Source organism: Pecten maximus, chromosome 19, assembly GCF_902652985.1.
Source record: "Pecten maximus chromosome 19, xPecMax1.1, whole genome shotgun sequence".
Lineage (NCBI taxonomy): Eukaryota > Metazoa > Mollusca > Bivalvia > Pectinida > Pectinidae > Pecten > Pecten maximus.
In genome coordinates, this window is record NC_047033.1 from 7,019,414 (window position 1) to 7,045,450 (window position 26,037).

The following is a 26,037-nucleotide window of genomic DNA, read 5'->3' on the forward strand; positions in this document are numbered from 1 at the left end:
GCTCACACACGGACGAAATGAACGTTTCAATCGATAAATGACGGTAAGAATGAAGTTAACGATTTTTGTTAAATTTATTAAGTTAATTCATTCTATTCGATTTCTTCACTTTCGATTCCAATATCACTGGTCATCAATCATAAATGGTGCAGAGTGTTGAATTTCGCTACGAGTCGAACTTGACGCCATATTGTTTTGATTAGAAACGGGGCGTGGCTTAACACGATATGCCATGGTTCTATCGCAGATTAGAAGTCCGTCCGCAACCAATCAAAACACGCGTTGCAAACGAATCGTGTTAGAATCTACATTAGGTTGTAACACGTGTCCGTGTCTTGAGTAGAACGAACATTCATTTTGGCATGTACATGCTATCCGAAAAGCTATAAACTGAAAAAGTATAAGACATTATCTATCTGATCATTACTCATACGGTCTCTGCTATAAAAGGTCTTCACTTGTGCATAAATCCAGTTAAATATTGACAAACCGTTATGTTCACTGCACTAGTAGTCGCAGATATCTCCTTCAAATGCGGAGATGGCATCAACACGATTAAAGAAGCTTAAATGTCATGATGGTTTCCATAGCAGCGCAATTATTTGTTTTATAATTCTGCCCACTATTAAGTAATACGATGCCTAACCCTTATCACACAGTATTCAATGCGTCTCGTAACGATCCTGTACTTTTCCACGTTATTGAAATGATCTAAGAATGTATTTTTTATCATAATGGTACATTTTACAATAACCCTTCGTTATAGCGCCACCATTTGTTTATGTTGATGTTATAAAGAGGGTTGCGAATACTTGCGATACTATATACTTTTTTGTAATAAGTATTTCAAGTTTAATAACGAAATTTGCATACAATGCTTTATTTAGTACAAAATGAATATATGTGATATATTAAGATGGATGTTTTCGTCGGAGAATGAGTGAGTGGAGAGATACAGCTGAATATCCTACTTTATCACTCAATCGGTCTGTTATCCACTTAATTCGCCCATGTAATATATTTCTGCATATGACACTACCGTTGTATATCCTTAACCGTTTTCCATCGACAGTGCCAGTCAGAAATCGATTGTGACGTCATAATATGGACAGTGACGTGACGTAATGAATAGTGAATGGTTTAAACAAAATGGAGGTCTACCTTTCATTAAGCCTTCTACATTTTGACTTTAAAAGGTTTTCTGAATTATGTCAAACAAGTATCTTAAATTAGTTTTCATTTTATATAAATTTTAAGAAACTCGTCTCGCCAAGTCTTGGGAAAGAATACAAACTGAGACTGGTTTCATAAAATCTCATATAATATAAAAATTCATTTAAGATCCCATATATAATTCAATTTTGTTTGTAAGACCCTTTTTTGTTGTTTTATTTATTCTATAATAGTTTATTCAATGTGCTTTGCGGTTTATTCACAGCGCACATGAATAAACTCCCTCTTCTCCCAAGTAGTAAATGTTTATAGGTACAATGCGCAAGCAAGGGTGGACATCGATGATGTTATAAATGAAGAATCAAAATCATGTACTATGGAGACAATATCGATAAAATAGTAAAAAAGTACTATATTGACTGGCTCATAGGTACCTATTCACCAACACCCCAAACAATTTTACCAACATTGCATACACACAAGTGTTATAAATATGCGAAATGCTGGGACCGGACCTTAGATCGACACCAGGCACGTGCGTCGGCTAGCAGCGCGAAAGATCTAACGACTATATCGGGTTTAGGTCGTTTGTCATGATGTATTTGACTTGTATTTACATAGTGTGGGGATGTCCTGTAATTTGCATGGTCATTCGAATGCTGATATCACCTAGCGGAGGATGATGACCATATTGACTTATACAACTTACCAATACACATTCCTGCAGCAGTAACGGCCATAACATCGTTCCAGTTCTATGCTAATTGACACATAAGCGTTGATATCAGCTCTCTATGTTGCTTAAGGCTATTAATCGGATTTTGTGTAATTGCCGACAAGAGAAATATCGACGTCGAAATTACCGTAGAAAATTACACAACATTCCACTGACCAGTAGCCGGTATAGTCGGCTGCTCTTGAATTCTAGATCAATACGAAGAGAAGACAATTTCTACAATACTGTGGTTGCACAGAGCTCGTGTCAAATTGGCAAGGCAAGAACGTGCGAAGTATAGGTGCACGCAGCAAACACAGATGTAGCGACATGGCAAGACATGATAGCAAAGGAATTCGTTCCCAGCATCAAAAATATACGTGGAAAACTGTATCTACAAACGATGGCTTAATGAACGGTTCTAATCATCGGAAGCTATCTATTGTTCTACCGGAACATCCAGTGAACAAGGTAGGACTATGTTATGCAGAAATCGTTTGACAAGGTACTTAGTGTAATTGTATTGGCAACATTTCAACATGTTGTTGGTTATCGACAGAAATAATAATATATAATGCTCAGGGGTGCAGTTATACGGATAAAACAGTGTGTTTGTTTTTGGTTTTTGGTTTTCTTTTCTTTTCGCAATTTGGTCGCGTGACGATATTGAATCATGTTTTGACACAAATTGTGTTTAGACGTTTTGTTGTATTAATGTTCGAATCTAATCAGTGTGTTCCCCTAATCGTTTACTGAGTTGATAATAGTTTAATTATAAATGAAATGCCAAGGTTTGGTGGAATATAACAGGGTGATATATTTTACACTTCTAATAAGAGGAGGATTTTATCACTTGTGACAGCCATGTTGATGGATAGACAGGTAGAAAATAAGAAGAAAACATGTATGATCGACCATTTTTTTTTTTACGTCAACACGTAAATGTTAGTGTATTGGGTTGCTTTGTAGGAGAATTACACACATTGTGTAATACACCATGATACTGAGCCTGGGTAACGTAATCATATATATATATATGTTTGTATTACTTACATATTTACATATGGATTCCTGGCAGTTCATCTTACGTACTACCATAGCATTCATATAAACTTGTGTATCATTATACTTTTGAGTTTTCGCTCTCTGGTACTGTTTTTAAGTGTTTCTCTCTCATTATGAAATGAAATATAATTACACTTTCGACCTTTTCACGTGATTAATCCTATAGAAATGATAGTATTTTTTCATTATGAATTTACATTGTCACGCTTTCCACATTTTTATATGATTAGATATATAACATTCATGTTTTTTGTCTATCACTATGTTCTACGAAATCACTTTCGCTTCTACTGATTTAAACTACTATACGTTCGACCATTTTATATTGTTAAATGTTTAACATTCATTGACCATAAACGATATTACGCTGTTTACTTTTATCATGATAAAACGTTCAAGCGTTCATACGCTGTAATATTATCTCAATTATCGACATATTTATCATTACAATTTCGGTATATGACCCTGATCCTAGTTTCATCATTATTCCATAACCAAAAGAAATTTCTAAGCTTATAATTTCCAGTAGGAAAGCATTACCGAATTACTGAAAATTAAAAAAAAAAGAAAATTAAGTTAATGAACGCTGATGAAATCGGGGGTTTGTCAACACTTTGACGTTTCAATTAAATCCAGATCAATTTGTGAGTTTATATTATATTAGTATGTATGTATTTACACCGCAGATTGTAAATGTCACTTAAACAGTCGCAAACAGTGTCCTGCTGGAGTTTGATTTCCGCTGTATTTGCTTGGTTTTCTGGCCATGTTTAATTATTGACGGGTTTATAATGGGACCCCACTTATATCTATATTTGTCATTGTCCAGGTCGATGACCATGCTGTGGTCATCTCTGATTCAGTACACAATTACCTGGTAAATATATGATGATATTTTCGGTTTAGATTCATTGATTGAGGGATCTCCAAAATGATATCAGAAGTATAATCATGATATCTTGCGGTTAAGATTATAACCGGCTGTATTATAATGTTTAAACAAATATCGTAAGATACATATTTGCTAATAATATTGTGACGTCATTTTATAACGTCACAATGAATTTGTGACGTCGGACCATTGTCTCTGCAGAGAAAAACGTACAGTCCTTATAGACATACATTTTTAAAGTTAAATGTTTACTTCTATTTTCCATAGTAGTATGTATGTACTTCCAAGTTTCACGATGAAGATTATCTGAAACTCTTGTCTATGTAATGTAAGATTTATCAAACTCGTTACATCATTGTATATGTTATTGGTATATCAAATTATTGACTCGTTCGATTATGTCAATATTACATAACCAAAAGTGTAATATCCTCCATATGTAACAGCTCTTATTGCTAAGACAGTACATCAGTAATTAGTTAACGACAATGGGTAGCACACCACAGTAAGACAGCCTGGCCATGGGCAATTTTTTTGTTAAGCAAATAACTCCTGTATTATGACATGCATAAAAAATGATAAAATAAATGTACACTATAATTGGTATATTTAGTATGAAGTAGTACATACAGGCTTCACATTTATTAAAACAAAAATCAATAAATTGGTTCCGGATTTTAAATATCCGGATTTTCCGACTTGTGTTTACACAGGAAATTTAGTTTTGCCTACAGCGCAAAATGGCAGCCCACAGAAAAGGTAAGATAGCGGAAAAACTTAATTTACAACATATGTCCAAACAAGATTAATTCTGTCTTTGGGATAGAGATATTTAATTTTAAATAGGTTTCAGGAAAAAAATTGTGTAGAGAATTGTGCCATTTTGGGTCAAATATCATAATATTTTGCAATTTTTGAGAATTTTTTAAGCTGTTACCATGGTATTCACAGCTCTAAAAATCACAGAAAATATCAGTTTACTTATCCTTCAGAGCTCTATAAAATTGCAAATGTTGTACAGATTTCAAATATATATACTTTATTAGAGGTTATATGTAAGGTTAACTGGCAATGTTTACATATCTAAAACATGTGCCATATTTTTCAGAATTTGGCATTTTTACTGTACACTGCTACCAATGACATAATATAAGTATAATTGTCTGTGAAGAAGAATATCAGTGTCTACATTATAACTCCGTAAAAATAAACATTCATTTTTGTTGAATCATAGTAGTTTTCAGGAGCAGTATATATATAACATTTTGCAAGGGAATTAAATGCCTACCCTATATTTTTCTCAGAAGGAACATTCCCTGGTAGTGAATCATAGTAATTAAGAATTTTGTCTACAGTAAAAATTCCAGCAACAAGAACAAGGATAAGTAAATGATTTTTGATTCCTTTTACTGGTGGATCTCATTTCATATGGGATGTTACATATGTCCATGCTCTATGCAGCTGTTGACCAAACAGATATATCGCTTCATTCTCCTTTTATCTAACGCAGGTGATTGAATGCTCATCACACTGGTCACTAAACGTCACACATAAATATTTCAATATGTGTGCTAAATGAAGCTGTATCTTCATATCTTTCCAGGATTCAAAGCTAAAATGTGCCCGTTGTGCAAAAGGTTATCCCCTACCAGAGGGTATTTAGTGACAGCATGACGGACAGCTATGCTATTCTAACGTTCTAACTTTACGTCAGCGTTATTTTATCTGAAGTTTTGTTTCAAATGATTCATGACCATATGCTATTTATACATTTTTTTAGTATTTCTCAGTTCTCCATAGTCAATATGGATGTATTTTATGTAGAATGATAGTTGAAAAAATCTACAACACGAATTAGAGGGGGCCACACGAGTACGAATAACAACAGCAATATAATTAAACATGTACATCAGAATAATTGGTCCATAAGACGCACGTGGCATCGCCATTCATGTTGATTTAATCACTAATGCGTTGAGTGTCACGGTCCTAGTTGTAAACACAAATAACTATAGATGTGTTAATCCCTCTGTTTAATTACACACAGATTAAGCTCCAAACTACTCAAATTGCAAATGTTGCTTTTAAGTTTAATTGTCGAAAATTCATCTTAGTTATGAATATTCTAGGAAAATAGTTGGTATTTCTTCTGGAATAAGAATTATGTGTGTCTCTTGTTGTAAATCGTAGTTCATTGACACGCATTTTCGATAGTGGCGTTCTATTCGAAGGCGTTTTAATTCTCGATGAAATGCTAGCATAGCCATTAACATTTTTTTTCTATTTTCCTAGATCATTACATTTGACGTACTAACATGGAAAATTTGAAAAGCGAAACTAGTGATGTGTATTTCTTTGTTTTTTTCCCTGGTAAAGTGTTTTAGCGACTACATTGACATTTGAAGATCGTATTTCTGAAAGCGAAGCATTTAAAAACAAATAGAGAATTGCGACATTAAAGCGACATTAGCTGAAAATCGATCAAACGAGGACACAATAAATACAGGCACTTTATATTTGTATGGAAACCTTTTGAAAAGTGCAAAGGGGATAACCATGTGTTTCGGGAGGTTGAGCGTCTTCTGCTTCATTGACGACACCCGCCATGCAATCAATCTAGGTCATACCCGTGTTGAGTCCTATTTCAGAACTAAGGTAATGACAATAGAGCAACTAAGTATATCAACATGCAACGAACACTTCTGTCGTCAAATCGCACGAGGAAATAAATCCCCAAATAAAGCCATGATGTCGACCTGAAACCCTTCCCGTCGGCATCAACCTGCATCTCTTGAAACACATGCGTTGTTGATTTTCCCTTAAAAAGTCAAAATCTGTGACAGATCGTAGTTTGTATTTCTTAACCCAACTGACATAATTTATGGAATACTCATAAAGCAAACTTAAAATACGATTTGAGAGTGGTCTCTTTTCCCAACAACCACAATCCATGACGCCATTAACATGTATTTTATTTGATCTCATTGAGCTTGGTTTTAAGTTTTATTATTTCTATTCGGGTTCCGTCAGATGAAGCGAAGACGCTTACTTTTCAGGAGCACCTGGTTTCACTCTTTTCCCCGTATACTTATTTAAAGGTCTCCATGTAAATCTATATCTTGCCCTCGTTTGACAGATTTTGTGTTGAAATCTTGATTTCGTTATAAGTCAGTGTTCTTTTTTGTTCTGTGATATTTCATGGTACACATCTTTTGAAAGAATATATATATTGTTGATAAAGAATATGTTCACCATAAAAAATGCTAGTAATAAGTCAATCAAATGACTCTTCATTCTGATTGATGTTATATAACATGTACGCATTTTCATTGTACGTACATATGCTGTATAACATGAAAAGTACGCTGTGTATAAACTTCCATTGTTTTCATGGTTGCTATGGAACCACGAATATAACAAAAATCAAATATTGCTGTATGTATTATTAGTACACTATTGTTATATTGGCTAACAACGAATGTTTGAACCCATGAAAAAAACACATCAATATTTTATGTTATACAGTATTTTTGGATTAACTACCGGTGAACTAGCACTTCAGTTCAACGGAAATTAATCAACTTATTTCTACAATCAGCAGTTGCTTCATGTTTATTTTCCTCGATTTATATCTCGCGTCGAATATAGCGGAAAACAAGCCGTTAAGGTTAACAATAAGTATATTGATTACGCTGTGTGTTATCTATGTCACGGATAACTACCCATTATCGAACAGTTTACTATGATCGATCTATAATGAAGTATATAAATTCATTCACCTTAGACCGAAACACATAAAATTTAACCAACTGACAACTCCATCTGACCGGGATACGTTTTCGTATGGCTAATTTGCCTGTGACATTTCTCTGTCTAGGTGTTCCAGAGTCCTCTGTTGGTGACAGCCTTTAGTTAAATCGATATGGTTTTCCAACTAAAGCTTTCCTGTGTAGGCTGGAAATGTGATTATTTTTTGTGATGAATCCTATGAACATATTCTTATAGCCAGCAGTTTGGCTTTGTGTTTGTTTTTTTTGTTTGTTTTAGTTTTTTTTTCTTTTGTTTTTTCTTTTCTTTTTAGATTTGGTATAATGCTTTTTATGCACCTGCTTCGAGCACTATTTCTAATTAATGTAAAACGAATATTTTTGATCAGTTTAAGCTATATTTGATTCAATTAAGCTGTTCTGCTCAGTCTCCAACGGTGGAATGTTCCATGTCTGATGGCGTTTCCTTGTATGCAATACTTTACGCATTTATCAAATTCGGATGCTCAATCATAATTCCGAAGTCTTGTTTGAAGAATTCTTTTGTTTGAATATATAACAAGCCTCGCAATACTAGTCCAGGCTACTTAATAATAAGAACAGGGTATATCCTATACCACTTCTTTATTCTATTCAAATATCTTCTAATATTATGAAAAGGTGACGTGATGAGTGCAGTCAAGCGCGAGCTTCAGACCAATCTCTCCTAGACCAAGGGTTTGGGACGCTCTGGCGAAAGGGGGTTATGTCTGTTGGGTTTGTTGTCGGCCGACCGATGGAACGTTGGTTTCCCTCGTGGCTTTCCCCGCCAAGATCTAAAAAACAATATTTGTTTCCTTGTCTGCGTCGTAAAGCAATTCTGACAGAGCTTATGTTGATTGTTGACCTTGTAAACGACGTTAAATAACATTGATTTTATTTTTATTTTTTTCGTTTCCATTTTTGATGGTTTAGCTGAGGAACAATTAAGATTGTGTCAATTTTGGAGGGAATATGACATCAGAAGAGTTCACTATCCACTGCTCCACACAATTACCCATTACATGTATATGATATCCGGGTTCTGAATAGTTTATTTAATTCATTCTGAGGCTATTATGCTAAAATCATACCTATATGTCTCTTTATAATATGATTAGCCCAAACTCTCCTGCTTGTGAACCGGGTTGTTTTCTATAGTTTGTAATGTATTTAATATCTTTTTGTCTGAGCTATAAGCCGTTGAATTGCTGTAAGGCGCTTGCGAAGTCAGGGGGGAACGTCTTGATAAATAAACATTAGTTTGTTTCCAGACGTTTAGGCATTGATTTTAATTTAATATTTCTTCCTTTAAAAGTCTCAGTTATGTGTTTTAATGGCATATTTTCCTTTAATAGCTAAACCTCCATTAGCGCCATCAGCCATTCACTAGGAAACCCATTGTTACGCCTTTGGAAATAAAAGTGACGACACATTCACGAGAACTTTAAGATGCTTGATTGAATGTTAAATGTTATTACAGTCTTTAGCGTATCACGTGGTTGACGGTTTAAAACGTTTCGTGCAAACTTTAGTCTTAAAATTTGCTACGGTTCCATTTATTGAGGTGATGCCAACGTATTTTAATGTCAACTCCGTAGGGGATATAAACATGTTAAGTGTTAGCACAAGGTATATTTACCGCCCGTCGTTGGTTCAAGTAATGAAATATGTTTCTTCAAAATATATTAACTTGAATTGAAAGTGCGCTCTCCCATATGAAAGAACAAGACAATAACAAAATACCGGATTCAAAAGGCCAACAATGGGATTCTACAGACCTTTCAGTGAAGTAAATCCTTCAAAAACAGTCTTAGTTTTTCGTGACGTAATCCTTGGCTTCTTTTCGAAACTATCTGTCTGTGTGGCATATCGACTTTTGATGTTGTACATCGACCTTTGACCTTGTATGTCGTTCTGTCCTATCTTTGACCTAGTATGACCTTTCGCACTTTGACTTGAAACGACTTCTTGGCCATACAATGGGTTGACGATGTCGTTTAACATACAGCACTTATCATTACTGTTTGCATGGCATTCGCGCACATTCTTCACGCATATTGCGGCGTGCACTTTTACTTAACGGATGCCATATTTCCATGCCTTACATAATGTACTTTTCTGACTATGATAATAAAACTGAACATCATTAGTATAATTTTCTAACATCATATTAACTGAATGGCTGTGTCCTTGACCCGTATCATTATAATGGTGTGTAGTGATTAAAAACAATCTAATGGCTTACTGACAACCCCGAAACTGTAAAAATAAAAGGATTTGTTATGACCTCTGTTAAAAGAAAATACATTGATTATGTCATTATATTAGTCGTTTAATACTCTACCTAACAGTCTATCCTTTGTTGTGTTCTCGGTGGGGACATTTATCTGAAAATACATTATTTCAAAAGTTGTCATGGCGGTACATATGTAGGTAGGTAAGTGTCAATGATGCCACGGACATCTAGTTTGAAGCAGGTCCAATGTCTAATTTGCCAAAACAGTGTATTTTGTGGCAACTTCGTTTTCTACAATAAATTTTTATTTCTATATTCGTAATGTTTCTTTAATTTTTCTTGACAACCTTTATAACTTAATGCTTACTCTTTTGGAAAGCTCCTTTTATTGAAATCGAAAGTTACTGGCAGCCATGTTTTGTTTACCAAGGACACACTAGCTGTATTCCTACACTGACCGAATCACTTCAAATTGTAGTATATACTCCTGTATACTACAACTTTTTTTACCAACGACATATCCTATAGGAAATGCCACACAGAATCTATTGCTAAATCTACTATTAAACGTGAATTTCACTTATTCGTCGCTTGCACTTTTCTCTGCTGTTTTGCTATATCCGCAATCTTAATACGTTCACATCGTCATTCAATCAACTGTTGTTTACATCATTTTCCTTTTTTAGAATTATTACAGCTCTCGATGGATTTCGTTTTTCTTTGATTATACTTAGTATTTTTTGTTGTGTAATTGAAAAGACTTTTTAATTAGGTGTTTGCACTTTCTGTTGTTGACGCATCGGTATAGATGTTTAATTTTAAATTACTTGTTTTCGATATTTCTATGCGAAGAGTAAATATAAAAATTCCAAGCACACCATTGTTTGATAAATAGTAAATGAAGTGTGATGCCAATTAACATCCAGATGTGTCCCTAGAGAAACACAAGTTGTATCTATAGGGATCCAATCACCCCGGTCGAAAGAGTAATTAGCTGATGATCATACGTATAATGATTCCTCACCTGACGCCATATACATCACACCAGCTGTTTAAAACATGGACATTATTGTAATTTATGACGGTAATGGTAACAGTTGAAATTATGTGGTCAGTTTTAATATATTCCCTAAATCATTTGTTTAACACGTTAAACAAACGGAAATGAACGCTAATCTCTCTCTCTCTCTCTATAGATTTCATGAGAAGTCTGACAAATTCTGCTAATCATTATCAAGGCGTGTCCTAGTCTGAGTTTATGAATATTAATTTATCATATTTAGTTAAACGTTAATTTACCTAATGGTCCATGAGCGCACAACACTGAAGCAACTACTCCATGATTCACCTATATTCAATTGCCTCGTTTTGGAAATTAAAATTCTTCATGACATGGACATTATCACATTTGTATATAATATACCTTGATTCCTACATCCTCCCTCCTATTGACCGACGGATTTGGTTCGCATGCTATTTAGCACTTTCGTTTGATGCCTTTGGGAAAGTGAAAATGTGAAATTTCTAACAGTACAATATCTAAATATATTACTGCATGTATAACGATCATCGGTGTGGTGTAAAATGTCAAAATATATTTCATAGTGTAATTAACTAGGTGGTAATTGGCAATCTCATTAATACCCAAAATGTAGTATAAAAGAGAAGTAGAATATGTTTTACAAATACTCATGAAAGCAGTGGCATATGAGACAAAAATAAAATAAAATGCCGATATTCCCAATCCATTCCCATTTCTTTGGTCGTGACAATTCATGTTTATCCTGTTATTGATCACGGTTGACTAATCATGGTCAGAAAAAAACACATATATCCGGATCAAAGTTAATGTTGACTAACTATAGTCGGACATATATCGCATGTATCCGAATCAAAGTCACGGTTGACTAACCATAGTCGGACATCTACCACATAAATCCAGATCAAAGTCACGGTTGACTTATCATGGTAAGAAAATACCGAATTTGTTCGGATCAAAGTATATGATAGACTAACCATCGTCAGACAGATAACACATAAGTCCTGATCAAAGACACAACGGGGTTAAGTATCTGATTTAGGGATACAACACTGCGCCTGTGCAGGTATTCGAACTAGCGAACATGTAACCCTGCATCCTACAACTAAACCACCGTGCCTCCTAATAACAATAACTTCGAGACTTATACATAGCTGTATCACATATATCAGGTATAGATCACTGTTACTTCCCGATCTCAGGCCAAAAACCTATTATATTCACTTCACGTCACGGTTGAATGCCCATTGTCGAACTGATGCCAAGTCTATCAACAGTAGGTCTCCGCAGATATGTGATAGGGACTTGATGGAAGACCCTTGTGGCAGTTGCTGACCATGGGTGCGTAAAGGGATTCGTTCGGATGTATGGAATTATGCATTTTTTCGTAAAAATTCAGAACAATTTTGTATTGCCCAGGCGTGTTGGTTTCATATATACGGCGATAGTTCGATAAAGCTACAACTGTCTACTGCCTGATATATGACCTTTTCTGCGCGAGAAGTCCTATTTATAAATTGATCGTAATGTTAACTTTATGATACTCAAGAGCTGGCGGATGGCAGCCGAGCCAATACAAATATTCCAGGTACATCTACTCAATTACAGAATTCCCACCAGATCACACCATGGAAGAATAGTTGTAAAACGATTTGACCTAATTCGAAAATTGATAATAAATACATTTCCAATATGCGCAAATTTGAACACAAGCGACAAGACATTTAAGTACAGTATACGAGACTTTTCTCGGTGATGCTACTAAACATGTACCGGTAATTATTCAGGGCTAAATAAAGGTTTCCGGTCTGTGTAATCGATAAGTGTGGTCGCCGTGTCTTATCGGCTGCTGACGAAAAACCTGACAGCACAGTCTTCTAGACATGCTGGTGTGAAATCGTCATGGTGGACATCATAATTTCATTGGCTATTATCATATTTCCCTGCGTGATTTGAAATCTTTGATGCTCGTTTACATGATGGATGTTTCCTCGGTAATCATTTTGAGAACTTGATATCATGCAGAAGTGACCTATATGGTAGCAGTGTACAGTAAAAATGCCCAAAATTCAAATAAAGTATATATATTTGTAATCCAGACAACATTTGTAATTTTAATACAGCTCTGAAGAAAAAGTAAACTTATTTTTACATGTTATTTTGAGCTGTGAATATCATGGTAACAGCTTAAAAATAGCTTAAAAATTGCAAAATATATATTTGAGCCAAAATGACAATTCTCTACACATCTTTTTTCTGAAATTTATTTGAAATCAAAAAGCTCTATCCCAAATACAGAATTTATCTTGTTTTGACATATGTTGTATATTCAGTTTTCCCGATATCTCACCTTGAGTATGAGTCTCCATTTTTCGCTGTAGGCAAAACTAAAGTTACTGTGTAAACACACTTTTAAAAAAATCAAAATCTGGAACCAATTTCTTTATTTCAGTTTTAACAAATGTGAAGCCTGTATGTACTTCTTCATAATGAATATACCAATTATTGTACATCCCCCCCCCCCCCCCCCCCCCCCCCCCATTTTTTAAGCATTTCATAATACAGGAGTTATTTGCTTAAACAAATCCCATGGCCAGGTTGTCCTACTGTAGTGCTACCTATGTATATAACTGGTTTCGTCTGTATTACAGAAATTGCATATCGTTCCTTAATACATTTTCTCCTGTAACTATGTAAATGTTTCACTTTTTTTTTCATATTTTACCTTCTATTTATTGATTTAGGGTCAAATGTCACAATCGTGGTTGTTACAGCCCATCTGTAGAATCAAAGTCAATGTTATTACATTCATACTTCAGAATCAAGGTTATTACATTCATACTTCAGAATCAGGGTTATTACATTCATACTTCAGAATCAGGGTTATTACATTCATACTTCAGAATCAGGGTTATTACATTCATACTTCAGAATCAGGGTTATTACAATCATACTTCAGAATCAGGGTTATTACAATCATACTTCAGTATCAGGGTTATTACATTCATACTTCAGAATCAGGGTTATTACATTCATACTTCAGAATCAGGGTTATTACATTCATACTTCAGAATCGGGGTTATTACATTCATACTTCAGAATCGGGGTTATTACATTCATACTTCAGAATCGGGGTTATTACATCCATACTTCAGAATCAGGGTTATTACATTCATACATCAGAATAAGGGTTATTACTTCCATGTTTCAGAATAAGGGTTATTACTTCCATGTTTCAGTATCAGGGTTATTACATTCATACTTCAAAATAAGGGTTATTACTTAAATGTTTCAGTATCAGGGTTATTACTTCCATATCTCAGTATCAGGGTTATTACATCTATACTTCAGTATCAGGGTTATTACATTCATACTTCAGAATCAGGGTTATTCCTTCAATGTTTCAGTCTCAGGGTTATTACATTCATACTTCAGAATCAGGGCTATTACTTCAATGTTTCAGTCTCAGGGTTATTACATTCATACTTCAGAATCAGGGTTATTACTTCAATGTCTCAGTATCAGGGCTATTACTTCCACGTTTCAGTCTCAGGGTATCCAGCCATACTTTACTTTTTAGGTCATTAAAATGTTCCTGACAATTCATGTTTGATACTGTATGAACTATACAAGAACATAGATACTTTTAATGTCATCATACAACTAGTGATCATAGCAAATAAACCATAGATAAAATCGAGAGGGTGATTTATTTTCTTATCGACAACATCTTTGTTGAGTTGGGTGACCAAATCTTCAAACAGACTATTAGTATACCTAGGGAACGAAACTGTGTCCCTTTATTGGCCGACTTGGTTTTGTTTTCATACAAGGCCAATTATACTGAAGAGATTTGCTTAGGTAAAAGAGACATCGTCCTTCAACTTCAACTATAGAAATATTGACGATGTGTTATTTTTAGATAACAAAAACTGAATTGACCATGCCGATCGGTATACTCTGTAGAACTTAAATCTAGGACACGAACAACTCTTCAACATCAGCGTCTTACCTCGACCATTACACACATCGTAACCAGTACTGTCAGCTTACAGCTAAGCTGTATGATAAGCGTGATGAGTTCAGTTTCTTAATTCTCCATTTCTTCACAGTAACATCCATGCTTCCCGTACCTACGGTGTTTTTATGTCCTAGTTGATTCGACATTCAAGGACGTATTCCCATTTTCACGACTTCCGTCCACTACTGACGGGAATCATAACAACACAAGGTATCAAGTGGTATCAAGTTGAGAAAGGCATGGGAACGTTTTATGGGTGAATTCATGATATCATTTAGAAATATTCTGTTTTCTTGTCCGATAAGAAGCCATATGTGTTCTAATGCTGGTTTGGTATCCCTAGCTGTTCCATTATCATCGCCTAGCTAGTCCTCATTTTGTGGATGTGACTCAACCCAGAGTTGATCTAGATTTTTATGGCAAGTGTCGCCGATTAAGCAGAAGACGCTTACTCCCCCAGAACACCAGGTCCGATTCACCTTTGATGTGTTCAGTTTTACCCAAGTAAATATCTTCTCTGTTTATATTTTGCCCAAGTTTTATCGGTCTAGAATTTGAATTACGGTTTCAGTTTTAGGATGTGTTTCTACATAGTAAGGATGTCTGTACGGGCAAATCCTTCTCTTTGGAAACAGGCCATAAACACAAAATTAACTTCATTGATGATGGTATAATATTCATTTACCCTACGGTCGATTAATGATAAATGGCATTCCCAAATCTTTATTTGATTATCCTATGATATTACTTGTCGACATAATAATCACTGCTGCATGTCTTTCCGCTCTCGTCTTAAGCATTGTATGCTCATTTGTGAAGGAGAACTGGACTTGTATGCTAACCATACTGGACATAATACATAGTGAATATCCTTCAACTTAGAAGTGACAACGGAGGCTTCATATAGCTTTATACCAACAGTCAACAATTGTGTGTCAAATGTACTACCCCATGGACATTAAAACGATGGAAATGTCGTACTACATATCACATTAACAACATTGCAATAAACACAAACCTAGGAATATGATTTCCCCAGAGAAAGAAAACATTTATGGAATAGGTTATAAACCATTTTGTGTGAATAGTGACCCCTGAGCATGGTATACTCACGTTTTCGTTCTCTTTTACAAACATCGAATATAAAAAAATACAAAATTGAATGAGATCTATCTTTAATAAACCGTTGCTTTGTAGATCTTAATGTCTAGGCCCAGGTCATTATTTTGTTATGGTATTCCCAACCTGTCCCCTTATCCTCACTAGCGAGTCCTAGACGAAGTAACAGCTGGATGATTCAGTTTTATATTATCATTTGTCATTTACGGTATTTATTATCCAATTAGTATTTGAGTGTGGTATGTGTTTGTATGTTTTTGCTTTCATTCATATGCAGTATAATCATAATTCACTCAAGTATTAACGAAATGAATATTCTAGCAGAGGTTTAGTATGTGGTGTAAATGGTAAAAAAAATAATCATGATATTCGCTCGATCCCGAATGTGGAATGGAAATGACACATTTTTATGAATGTCATTTTACCCTGGCGGTCTGAGATAAAGGATGGGATAAAAACAGGTTTTCAATCAGAGCTGTGGAGTACCGACATTCCAGTATTGGACAGGCGTTAAGAAAAGATAATTATGACCGAAAAATCACTTTGTCTGTGTCATGAACATATAAAAAAAAGTCTGGTCAGAAGAGTTTTCATGTTATTGGTATTACAAATACGGCAATAGCATGCCCCCTCCCCAGTGTCGTTCAACATTATACCATAATATAAAAGTCGCGTTACTGTATAGTTGGCAATATTCGTAGGGGATTTATTTTCTCTATATCCGTGACCATTAGATATAGCGCGAAAATAAATACTCACGAATATATATACACAGAATATATAAAAATGATGCAGGGCAAAATATAGTACCCGCCAGCTCGTTCTGACTGAGGCAACAGCGAAATATGACAACTTATTAAATATACACTCCCTTATGTGTTTCTCGGACAACATGTTTGTTTTCTTTATGCGTGAATTAAATTACTTATTGGAGTAATTCATATTAATTTAAAGGTAACTATTGAAAGGAATTTGACCTGACATTGGGTCTAGAAACTGATCGATGGAGTATCTGTTTCCTCCGTCTTCGCGTAATGAGTTGTCATGCGTATACCTGCTAAATAGCATCATGCATGCGTGCTCTATTCAGATGAACTTGTACGAGGATGCAGTTACAATTCGGATAACGGGAAACGTGCCGTTCTGTCAGCTAAGAAGCTTAAGCGGAAATGATTTCCAATTTATGGAATGGTCACGTTACACAACCGTAATTCATTTCCTGTATTTAGTTCCACTCCTGTGCATTAAAACGACAAGTCAATTTGCATGGCAGTAATGCGCTTATTTATTACGTATTATACTGTGAACCGAGGTAGTTTTGTTTCCTATATCCAATTATACGTATTCTATTTAGACAAGACACGAAAGAACTCGATATCTCGACATGTTTATCACATGGTAAGGATTTACGTTTCCTCAGACGATGAACGCTTTATAATGACTTATCTTTAAACAAATGCATAATTAAATATACTATACTACTAGTATATAAATGATATGAAATAATATAAATCCAATATAATCAACAACAACAACACCAATTTCTTACTTAATCTCCAACAACAACAACAACAACAACAACAACAACAACAACAACAACAACAATTTCTTACTTAATCTCCAACAACAAAAACAACAACACCAATTTCTTACTTAATCTCCAACAACAAAAACAACAACACCAATTTCTTACTTAATCTCTTCGTTCCTAGTTTAACACTAGGCAATTCTAGATTTGTTGATGACATTGACTGTACAAAAATTTCCATCTCGCATATGTTATACAACGGCAGCATCAGCAGCAGCTACAACCACAACAATTTTTTTTCAATTATAAATGTCCTCAACTTTCAACTATGATTGAACTTCTGACATGCAATTTGTTTTATCAATGCCTCCAGTTGACTCACAAGGACAGAATTGTCTCAATACACCATTAACATCCCGATATGAGGAACATTAATAGTTCACTAACCCAAATACCAATGGAAGCCTCATGTATAATTCCTTCTGTCATACCAGTATTGCAGCTGGAGCAGAATAATGACTCCCGAATACAAGGAAATATCTGCTAACCGTATACAAATTGTCCCTTTGTGGCGAATATGTAAACACGACTCATTTTGAATATAGAGAAGCTACGTACAAAGCTATGTGTGAATATAGGTCATAGAAGCATTGTTTGTAAACGTTGCTAACAAAACAATGGTATCTACAGATGTATTGTTGTATTCCTGTAGATAATTTCATGTTAATTTAGACAGTCTATTGTTGGCTTTCTGATTTGATTGGAAATTGGTGGGTGCACGCGTTGTAACAAAGGACATACATTTTACATATTGTAATTATAGTTGATTTAGTAATGTGCTGCTTTGTAACTGTCTACAAATAGGTTGGTTCCACATGTGGTGATGAGGTTCATATTGATGTATACCCATGTGATGACTGGTAACATATATAAGGGTACCACATGTGGTTACCCATGTGGTGACTGGCTTTGGTTTGGTTTATTTTGTTTAAAGTCATATGAACAGTCAGGGTCATTTAAGGACATGCTAAGTTTCGGAGGTGGAGGAAAGCCGGAGTACCCGGAGAAAAGGCCACATATCTACGGTCAGTACCTGGCATTCGCCCCATGTAGGTTTCGAACTTGTAACCCAGAGGTGGAGGGCTAGTGATAAAGTGTTGGGACACCTTAACCACTCGCCACCACAGTCCCTCTTGTGTCTGTGACTGGTTATATATATGTTGGCACCACATGTGGTTACTGTTACATATATTTGAGTACCACATGTGGTGATGGGAGTTATATTGTTGGGTTCAACATGTGGAGGCATACTGGATGTGTCGGGAGACCGTTTAAGAGAATTGTCATTCATATATAAACAGAGAAGATTGAAATATATAGCGATCCCTTGTTTTAAAGATAACATGGAATTCCGGTGTAGAGATATTCAAGGGAGTGGTTGGTGTAACCAGGAAAATAAATACCGCAAAATACAGTTTAGATACTTTAATACTTATAATATTGCTAGGTTTTTATGGTTAAGAGTCAGTTATTTAATGTTATGATAGGTTCTGGAGATGAAATTGTATTCTCTGCGATGTACAGAGCTAGAATTCAATTAATTTGAAATTCAACGGCCTGATACATATTAGTAAGAACATTTTACATCCTCACTAATGTGTAAATTTTATCCTGCCTTGCACCAGAAACATATATTTTGTGATGATTCCAATTCCAATGATTTACTCTTTGATATGCAATTGTTTTCTCATCTTAATCTTCATTGTTGCCTATTCCGTTTTATTACGTCCGATTTCTCAAAATAACAATAGTCTGCATTTAACTAATAATAGATACAGCTCTGTTTGTGATAGCTATATAAAAATATCAATACAGTTTTACTGAAAAAGTCCTGTAATGGCAATAAGTACAAAATATCTTCCCTACCGCCACTTGGCACTTCCAGAAAACCCAGACACGATTTATATAGAATTTGACATCTACGGAAATAGTGTCGATGCGTCACTTCCGCTGTTGCTTCGATGTTGGCGCGAACGCACATCATAAACAGGTATCTATTTCTATTTTCTGATGACCACTTGGCCAGAATAATGAAATAGATTATAGCTTGTGAAATGTGATTAGGTGTGTATTGAGTATCTACGGGAAAGTGGTTAAATGTTACAATTGCATACAGTTTTCCAAAACACGGGAGATAACTCCGCTTGAATAAGGTCCCACACAACTTATTATTTCACAATATGTTATTACCAATGACTCCATCTCCTCAATCGCTCATTTGAAGTTCACATGTTGTGAAATTTAGATCAAATTCAAGTTTGAAGATTTCCCTACCTGAAAAATGATGTTACATGTATGTTTTTTTGTTTAATGACATATAAGAGCACACCAGTACTCGGAAGAGAGTAACCCTGATATTTACAGTGGACAGGGGGAATTCCCACCTTTTTACACTTGGAATCCTACATCTTTCTTTTTATACTAGGAGTGTATATTTTTGATTTTTTGAAATCACAATGTCCTACTCTTTATTCTCGTATATAGAAAGTACCCATTGCAAGTGTAATTTACTCATGAAATAGCTACAAACCGAAGAAAGACATTTTCTTTAAGGACTTGGTTCAGGTAAAACACCAGCTGATTGCCTGAATCAGTTGTGTAAGAGGAATGAATCATCAGCCATGTCTACACATGATTCACCAAAAACTCTTCATTATATTACCCTGTGTCCATGCTTTTATAACTTTCAGTGGGGGAAATAGAGGTACTACTTTGTATTGAATGGCACTTTATTCCGCTTTCCGGTTATGATGTATTACTGTATTAGCTATATATTAACACACTTATAAAAATGATAAAATGCTGGCACTCTGCCACGCCTTAAGGTCAGGATGTTGTACTTGCGTTACGTTTTAGTTGATGATAGCAGAAAACAAGCTATTGTCGACAAGTATGGTAACCCATATTTATCTTAAATCTGTTCAGATAAGGCAAAAGATTAACAAATAAATTACCTGGACAAAACCTTAAAAAATAGATAGTAGCTGGTATTTTTCCCTTTCTTAACCCTAAACGCCGGTGTTTGATATTTTTGCTATTACAAATCTTATGTTATTTCTATTCGACGATAAATCGTCACGTGCTTGAATCGTCACGAGCTCGCACTGACTGTCAACTATACCAATTTCCTGTCCAAGCAAATTAATTTCTGCATCAAAACATATTTACAAACGCGTGAAAGTCCGTTGATCAAGTATGACAAGGGCCAAATTAACGTTCCAACTTATCAGTGAGTAATGGAATCCTTGTAGAAAATCAAGATTTGAGTTGTCCTTGGGCTGATAGTTATAGTAAACAAAAGACAACCAGAGGGTAGCTAGATCAGGCTTAATAAGAGAAGTAATCACTCTGCAGTTTGGAGCGGCTACATCACACCCTTTGACAAACCAATTAAGGAACAGTTGTGTGTTCCGTAGACTTAATACAACACAGGAATGTCTTTCTTTGGTAGCACATTCCATAATGAAAGGCTTCAGGCTGTCTCATGAAATTGTCTTTTGGTAAATTAAGAAACAATCAGTCACGTTAAACTGACAATACAATCTACAGCTGTAGATTCATTTTTAAAGAAATATCTGTGTCTCATTAAACAAGATGTGGTATAACAACACGACACATACTGTCAACAGAATACTCGCTAATTACTGACCTTGTTTATGCCAGAAAGCAGAGGAAGGGTAAACAGAAAACTAGACTCAAACTCAAGCTTTATACCAACGAATGTAAGTTTAGTGTCATGAGAAAACATCTTCTATAAAAAAAACCCTGTTATTTTATTCATTCTTGAGATCATTTAATCCCATTGTCAGCCACTGAGGCATGCCTATCAAAATGTCAATGTCGAAACCATATCTTTTAAATGAACACAATATTATATATCTTGAGAAATTTTCAATTTCATAATGATAGTTATTTCTTTCAATGTCGGTTGTGAGCCAATTAATATTGATACGAAATATAGTAGGAATAAACCAGACTCATCTGTACAGGTATGTAGAAAGAAGTAATGAATGTTTTACATAGGTTACAAGTTATAGAGAAAACTGTCATAATACATCAACATCATTGTCATTAAGAATATTTTTGATGGAATAAATCTGTTGTCAATTAAAATTCAATTATTAAAACATATTTAGAATTCCGCACCCATTTCATAATCATTTAACTGTGTACAAAATAGTTGTATTTGAATTGGATTTACTTTAAAATTGGCAGTGTTAATAATATACACTTGACTGACGTTCTTGAAAACTATTAAATTGAATGAACTATAGGGATTTTGTACTTATTCATATAGATTTTGACAGGTATCTTGCAATACATCAGGTATTTAATATCAATGACGAGTCTTTGAAGGGCTAAACAGCTGTATGTTGCATATTACTTGTAATTCATTTTTTTGTTCTTCTGAATCCTACTCTAAATATGTGTTGAAAGGTGCAAATAGCTTGTGTGGTTTTTGTACACCCACTTAACATATCAAGGAATTCCCACTCATTTCACGGTGTAAACACGTCTCTAACACCAATATATAGGAATTGGAACAGAACCTACTTTGTACATCTCAATCATTCTACAGGAATACTCTGGTTACAATAAAACTAAATATTTTCTGTTGTTATATTTAGAATGATGATCTATGACTAGATGTTTTGGATACAATCCATATCTCATTATTTACTCACTGGTTTGTCTGTGACGTCACTGTAATGGCGTCATGTTTTATATTTACTTTCAATAGCAAAGCGTCTCAATGTACTGGAATCTTAACGTGCGGGTGACTATGGAAACTATAAAAAATTCTAGCACTTTCAGAAATTATAAATACTTTTGTTATCATAAAGTTTGAAGCTGTTTTGAAAGATTGTATGCTTTTTTAACAGCAGTTTTATGTACGTTGTGACAAACCATTGTATACGTAAGGCTACAGGAGAATATATATACACACAGAATGACACAGTATAACCCTCGTTGTGGGAGGATACACAGTATACTCATGTGAGTATTACATAATATAGTAGATGGGTGCCTTGGATATACGTACACTGTCCTTAATACGAAAGTTCCTAACCATGTTATCTTAACATCAGACTAACGTAAAAATCAAAATTACCCTCTACAAGTTGTCGCTAAATGTATGATGTAGTCATCGATGAAAATAATATGCAACTGTTTCGGCAACTGTCCTTACCTTAATGAAATGTATTTACCTTAAGTTTAGGGGGAAAAAAGTCTGAAATATTTTTTCTTTAATTAATTTTGTAATGTTTTCCTATGGACAATTTTAATTTAAGAAATTTCATGAATTTAATGAATATCATTTAAAGAATCATTGGTAAGTCTTTATTGTTATCAGCCACAACTTCAGATATAAAGTAACAAGTTTCAATACTGAGGTTTATTGAGTAATTTGTAGAAAATGAATTTTGATTCTCTCCCTGACCCTTTGGTAAGAAAACAGTGGTAAGAAATACTATGAAATAGTTTAGTGTTGATGAAACAGGGAACAATTTTACCGTTGTGTATGTGTGTGTTTTTTAATTTTATTTCGCATGACATTAAGCTGATCATACTTTAAGTACACTGGCTATGGTGACGGTTGTGATGCTGTTGATGTGAGGCATCGGCCATGATGATCTAATATGTGATTAGTTCCACATGGTTATCGCCGAGTGGAACCCACAGTGTTCCGACCGTATGCACCTATCAATACATGCGTCCTTCCACGCAATGAATATAAGCATAACTTGATTATTTGTGGAGGACAGTACTGCAACATGAGCACAACATGTGTGTTTTCTGCATCAACCCTTTTTCACTGAAGTGTATGCGCCATAGTAATGCTAAAAATACTCTTACAAAAATTCTTTTTTCCACAAAACATCTAATGATTTGGAGGTTATATCAGCTTTAATGATGGCAGTTGGTCGATATATAAAGACCTTACTCATAGATGTGTGACAATAATTTAGCAAGAATTAATACTTGATATAGTTGCAGTCTGCCGCCAGATGAGGCCGTGCCAACTGTGGGACGATCAACAGATGACAGTTGTCAGAGACGGCCTGGAGCACTTAATATTTAGTCTCCCCTAATCCAGGGGGTGTCGCCTGCTCATAATCAGGACGAAATGACTTTTTTCATCTCAACAAACAACCCGGTGTGATTATGTAGCTGAAAATCTGTGTTGATGTTGTTTATTAGTAAATATTGTGTATGTTGCTTCAATGGCGACCTACAGTGCCATGAAGTCCATGTGGTACTTCATAAGAACCACTGCTTCTTCGTTTCAGGTAAAGGTGAAGATATGCGTGCAATTCTTCAAAGTTGGCGAAATTGATACTCTGAAGGAACAATATACGGCAGATGTCATCGTGAAAGCGAAATGGCGGGAACCTTCACTTGACGGACAAAATAAAACGGTAAGTAATTGTCACGTGACCTTTTAATGTGCCAGAGAATTTGATATGACGTAACGTAAATATTCTTTCATATTTGGGATATTTGTCATAATGAGAAGGGATAATACGTAAAATGTTAATGCTATAGATATAATGGTGAAGATCCAAAAATATGTACAGCATCAATATTGTAAACAGTAACTACGGTTCCTGTTGGTAGTGTTTTTTAGCAAGTCGCATGTGATTGGCTTATGTTTGCTCGGGCCAAAGCTTTATTCCGTCAGCTCAGTCTAGACCAGTATGTAGGTGTAGCCTTGGTTAGCTATCCTGTCTTCACCATGTACTTATCTTTTTACATAGGGGTCATGTCCTCGGGTGACCTTTAGACCCTACAGACATATGGCTCCTGGGATATGTGGGCTATGCCATGCAATGTTTTATGTATGAACGATTATTTCAACTGTACCTCACATGGGTTATTCCAATGTCTCTTGGTTAATTCATCTAAATTTATCATGAGGTTAGACATGAGGTTTTAATATTAACATATGATGTTTCAATTGTGGATGATACTTTATGATAGATACGGTATACCTACACCATATGAATGTCAGCCATTCGCAAGAATAATGGTATTGAAAAAAACCCAAAATATTCATGAAACAGCAGGATCCTTTGATATACGTTTGTTTTTTGTTATTTATATGTTGAATATGATTCGATTTATTTATTGTAAACATTGTTCCACAATAGACATATAAGGATAAGTATATCTACATCTAACACATGTTTGTGAGGTGGTAGTCAATGTGTATTGGGTGTCGAAGGGGATATCATAAGTGTAGAGATTTTATTGGTAACGACAATGTGAGGCACGGTTAGGAAACACCACAAATAGATCTGTCGGTATTAATAACATTCAGTATACATGTACCACAAAACCTCTAATATAACATACCAAAAACATTGGTGTAATTTATAGGGTACTTTGTTGTTTTGTTGTAATTTGCAGTATACACGATGGTAGTTCTGGAGGTAATTGGTAGATACAACATGTATAACTAATGTATTAATGGCATATTGTAGTAAATATAATGGTTTTACAGGTGGTAATTTGTAGTTAATATATAACAGTATTACTGGTGGTAATTTGTAGTAAATATAACAGAATTACAGGTGGTAATTTGTAGTAAATATATAACGGTATTACAGGTGGTAATTTGTAGTAAATATAACTGTATTACACGTGGTAATTTGTAGTTAATATATAACTGTATTACAGGTGGTAGTTTGTAGTAAATATAACGGTATTACAGGTGGTAATGTGTAGTAAATATAACAGTATTACTGGTGGTAATTTGTAGTTAATATATAACTGTATTACAGGTGGTAATTTGTAGCTAATATATAACTCTGTATTACAGGTGGTAATTGGTAGTAAATATAACGGTATTACAGGTGGTAATTTGTAGTTAATATATAACGGTATTACAGGTGGTAATTTGTAGGAAATTTAACGGTATTACAGGTGGTAATTTGTAGTTAATATATAACGGTAATACAGGTGGTAATTTGTAGTTAATATATAACGGTATTACAGGTGGTAATTTGTAGTTACTATATAACTGTATTACAGGTGGTAGTTTGTAGTAAATATAACGGTATTACAGGTGGTAATGTGTAGTAAATATAACAGTATTACTGGTGGTAATTTGTATTTAATATATAACTGTATTACAGGTGGTAATTTGTAATTAATATATAACTGTATTACAGGTGGTAATTTGTAGTAAATATAACGGTATTACAGGTGGTAATTTGTAGTTAATATATAACGGTATTACAGGTGGTAATTTGTAGGAAATTTAACGGTATTACTGGTGGTAATTTTTAGTTAATATATAACGGTAATACAGGTGGTAATTTGTAGTTAATATATAACGGTATTACAGGTGGTAATTTGTAGTTAATATATAACTGTATTACAGGTGGTAATTTGT

At 34.7% G+C, this 26,037-nt stretch overlaps 1 protein-coding gene across 3 annotated transcripts in view; it reads left to right on the forward strand.

The window, feature by feature from the left end:
- The first annotated feature begins 2,012 nt into the window (after positions 1-2,012).
- The window catches only part of LOC117317304 (cys-loop ligand-gated ion channel-like), a 60,235-nt gene continuing 36,210 nt past the window's right edge, over positions 2,013-26,037 (forward strand). Inside the window, exons 1-2 of one of the 3 annotated variants that reach the window (XM_033872088.1) lie at positions 2,013-2,359; positions 23,930-24,058. In XM_033872088.1, coding sequence (XP_033727979.1) covers positions 2,219-2,359; positions 23,930-24,058 — 270 coding nt within the window. In that variant the 5' untranslated portion in view covers positions 2,013-2,218. Of the gene's footprint in view, positions 2,360-23,344; positions 24,059-26,037 lie in introns of those variants that run through there. The other 2 variants (XM_033872090.1, XM_033872089.1) reach the window with 2 other exon arrangements.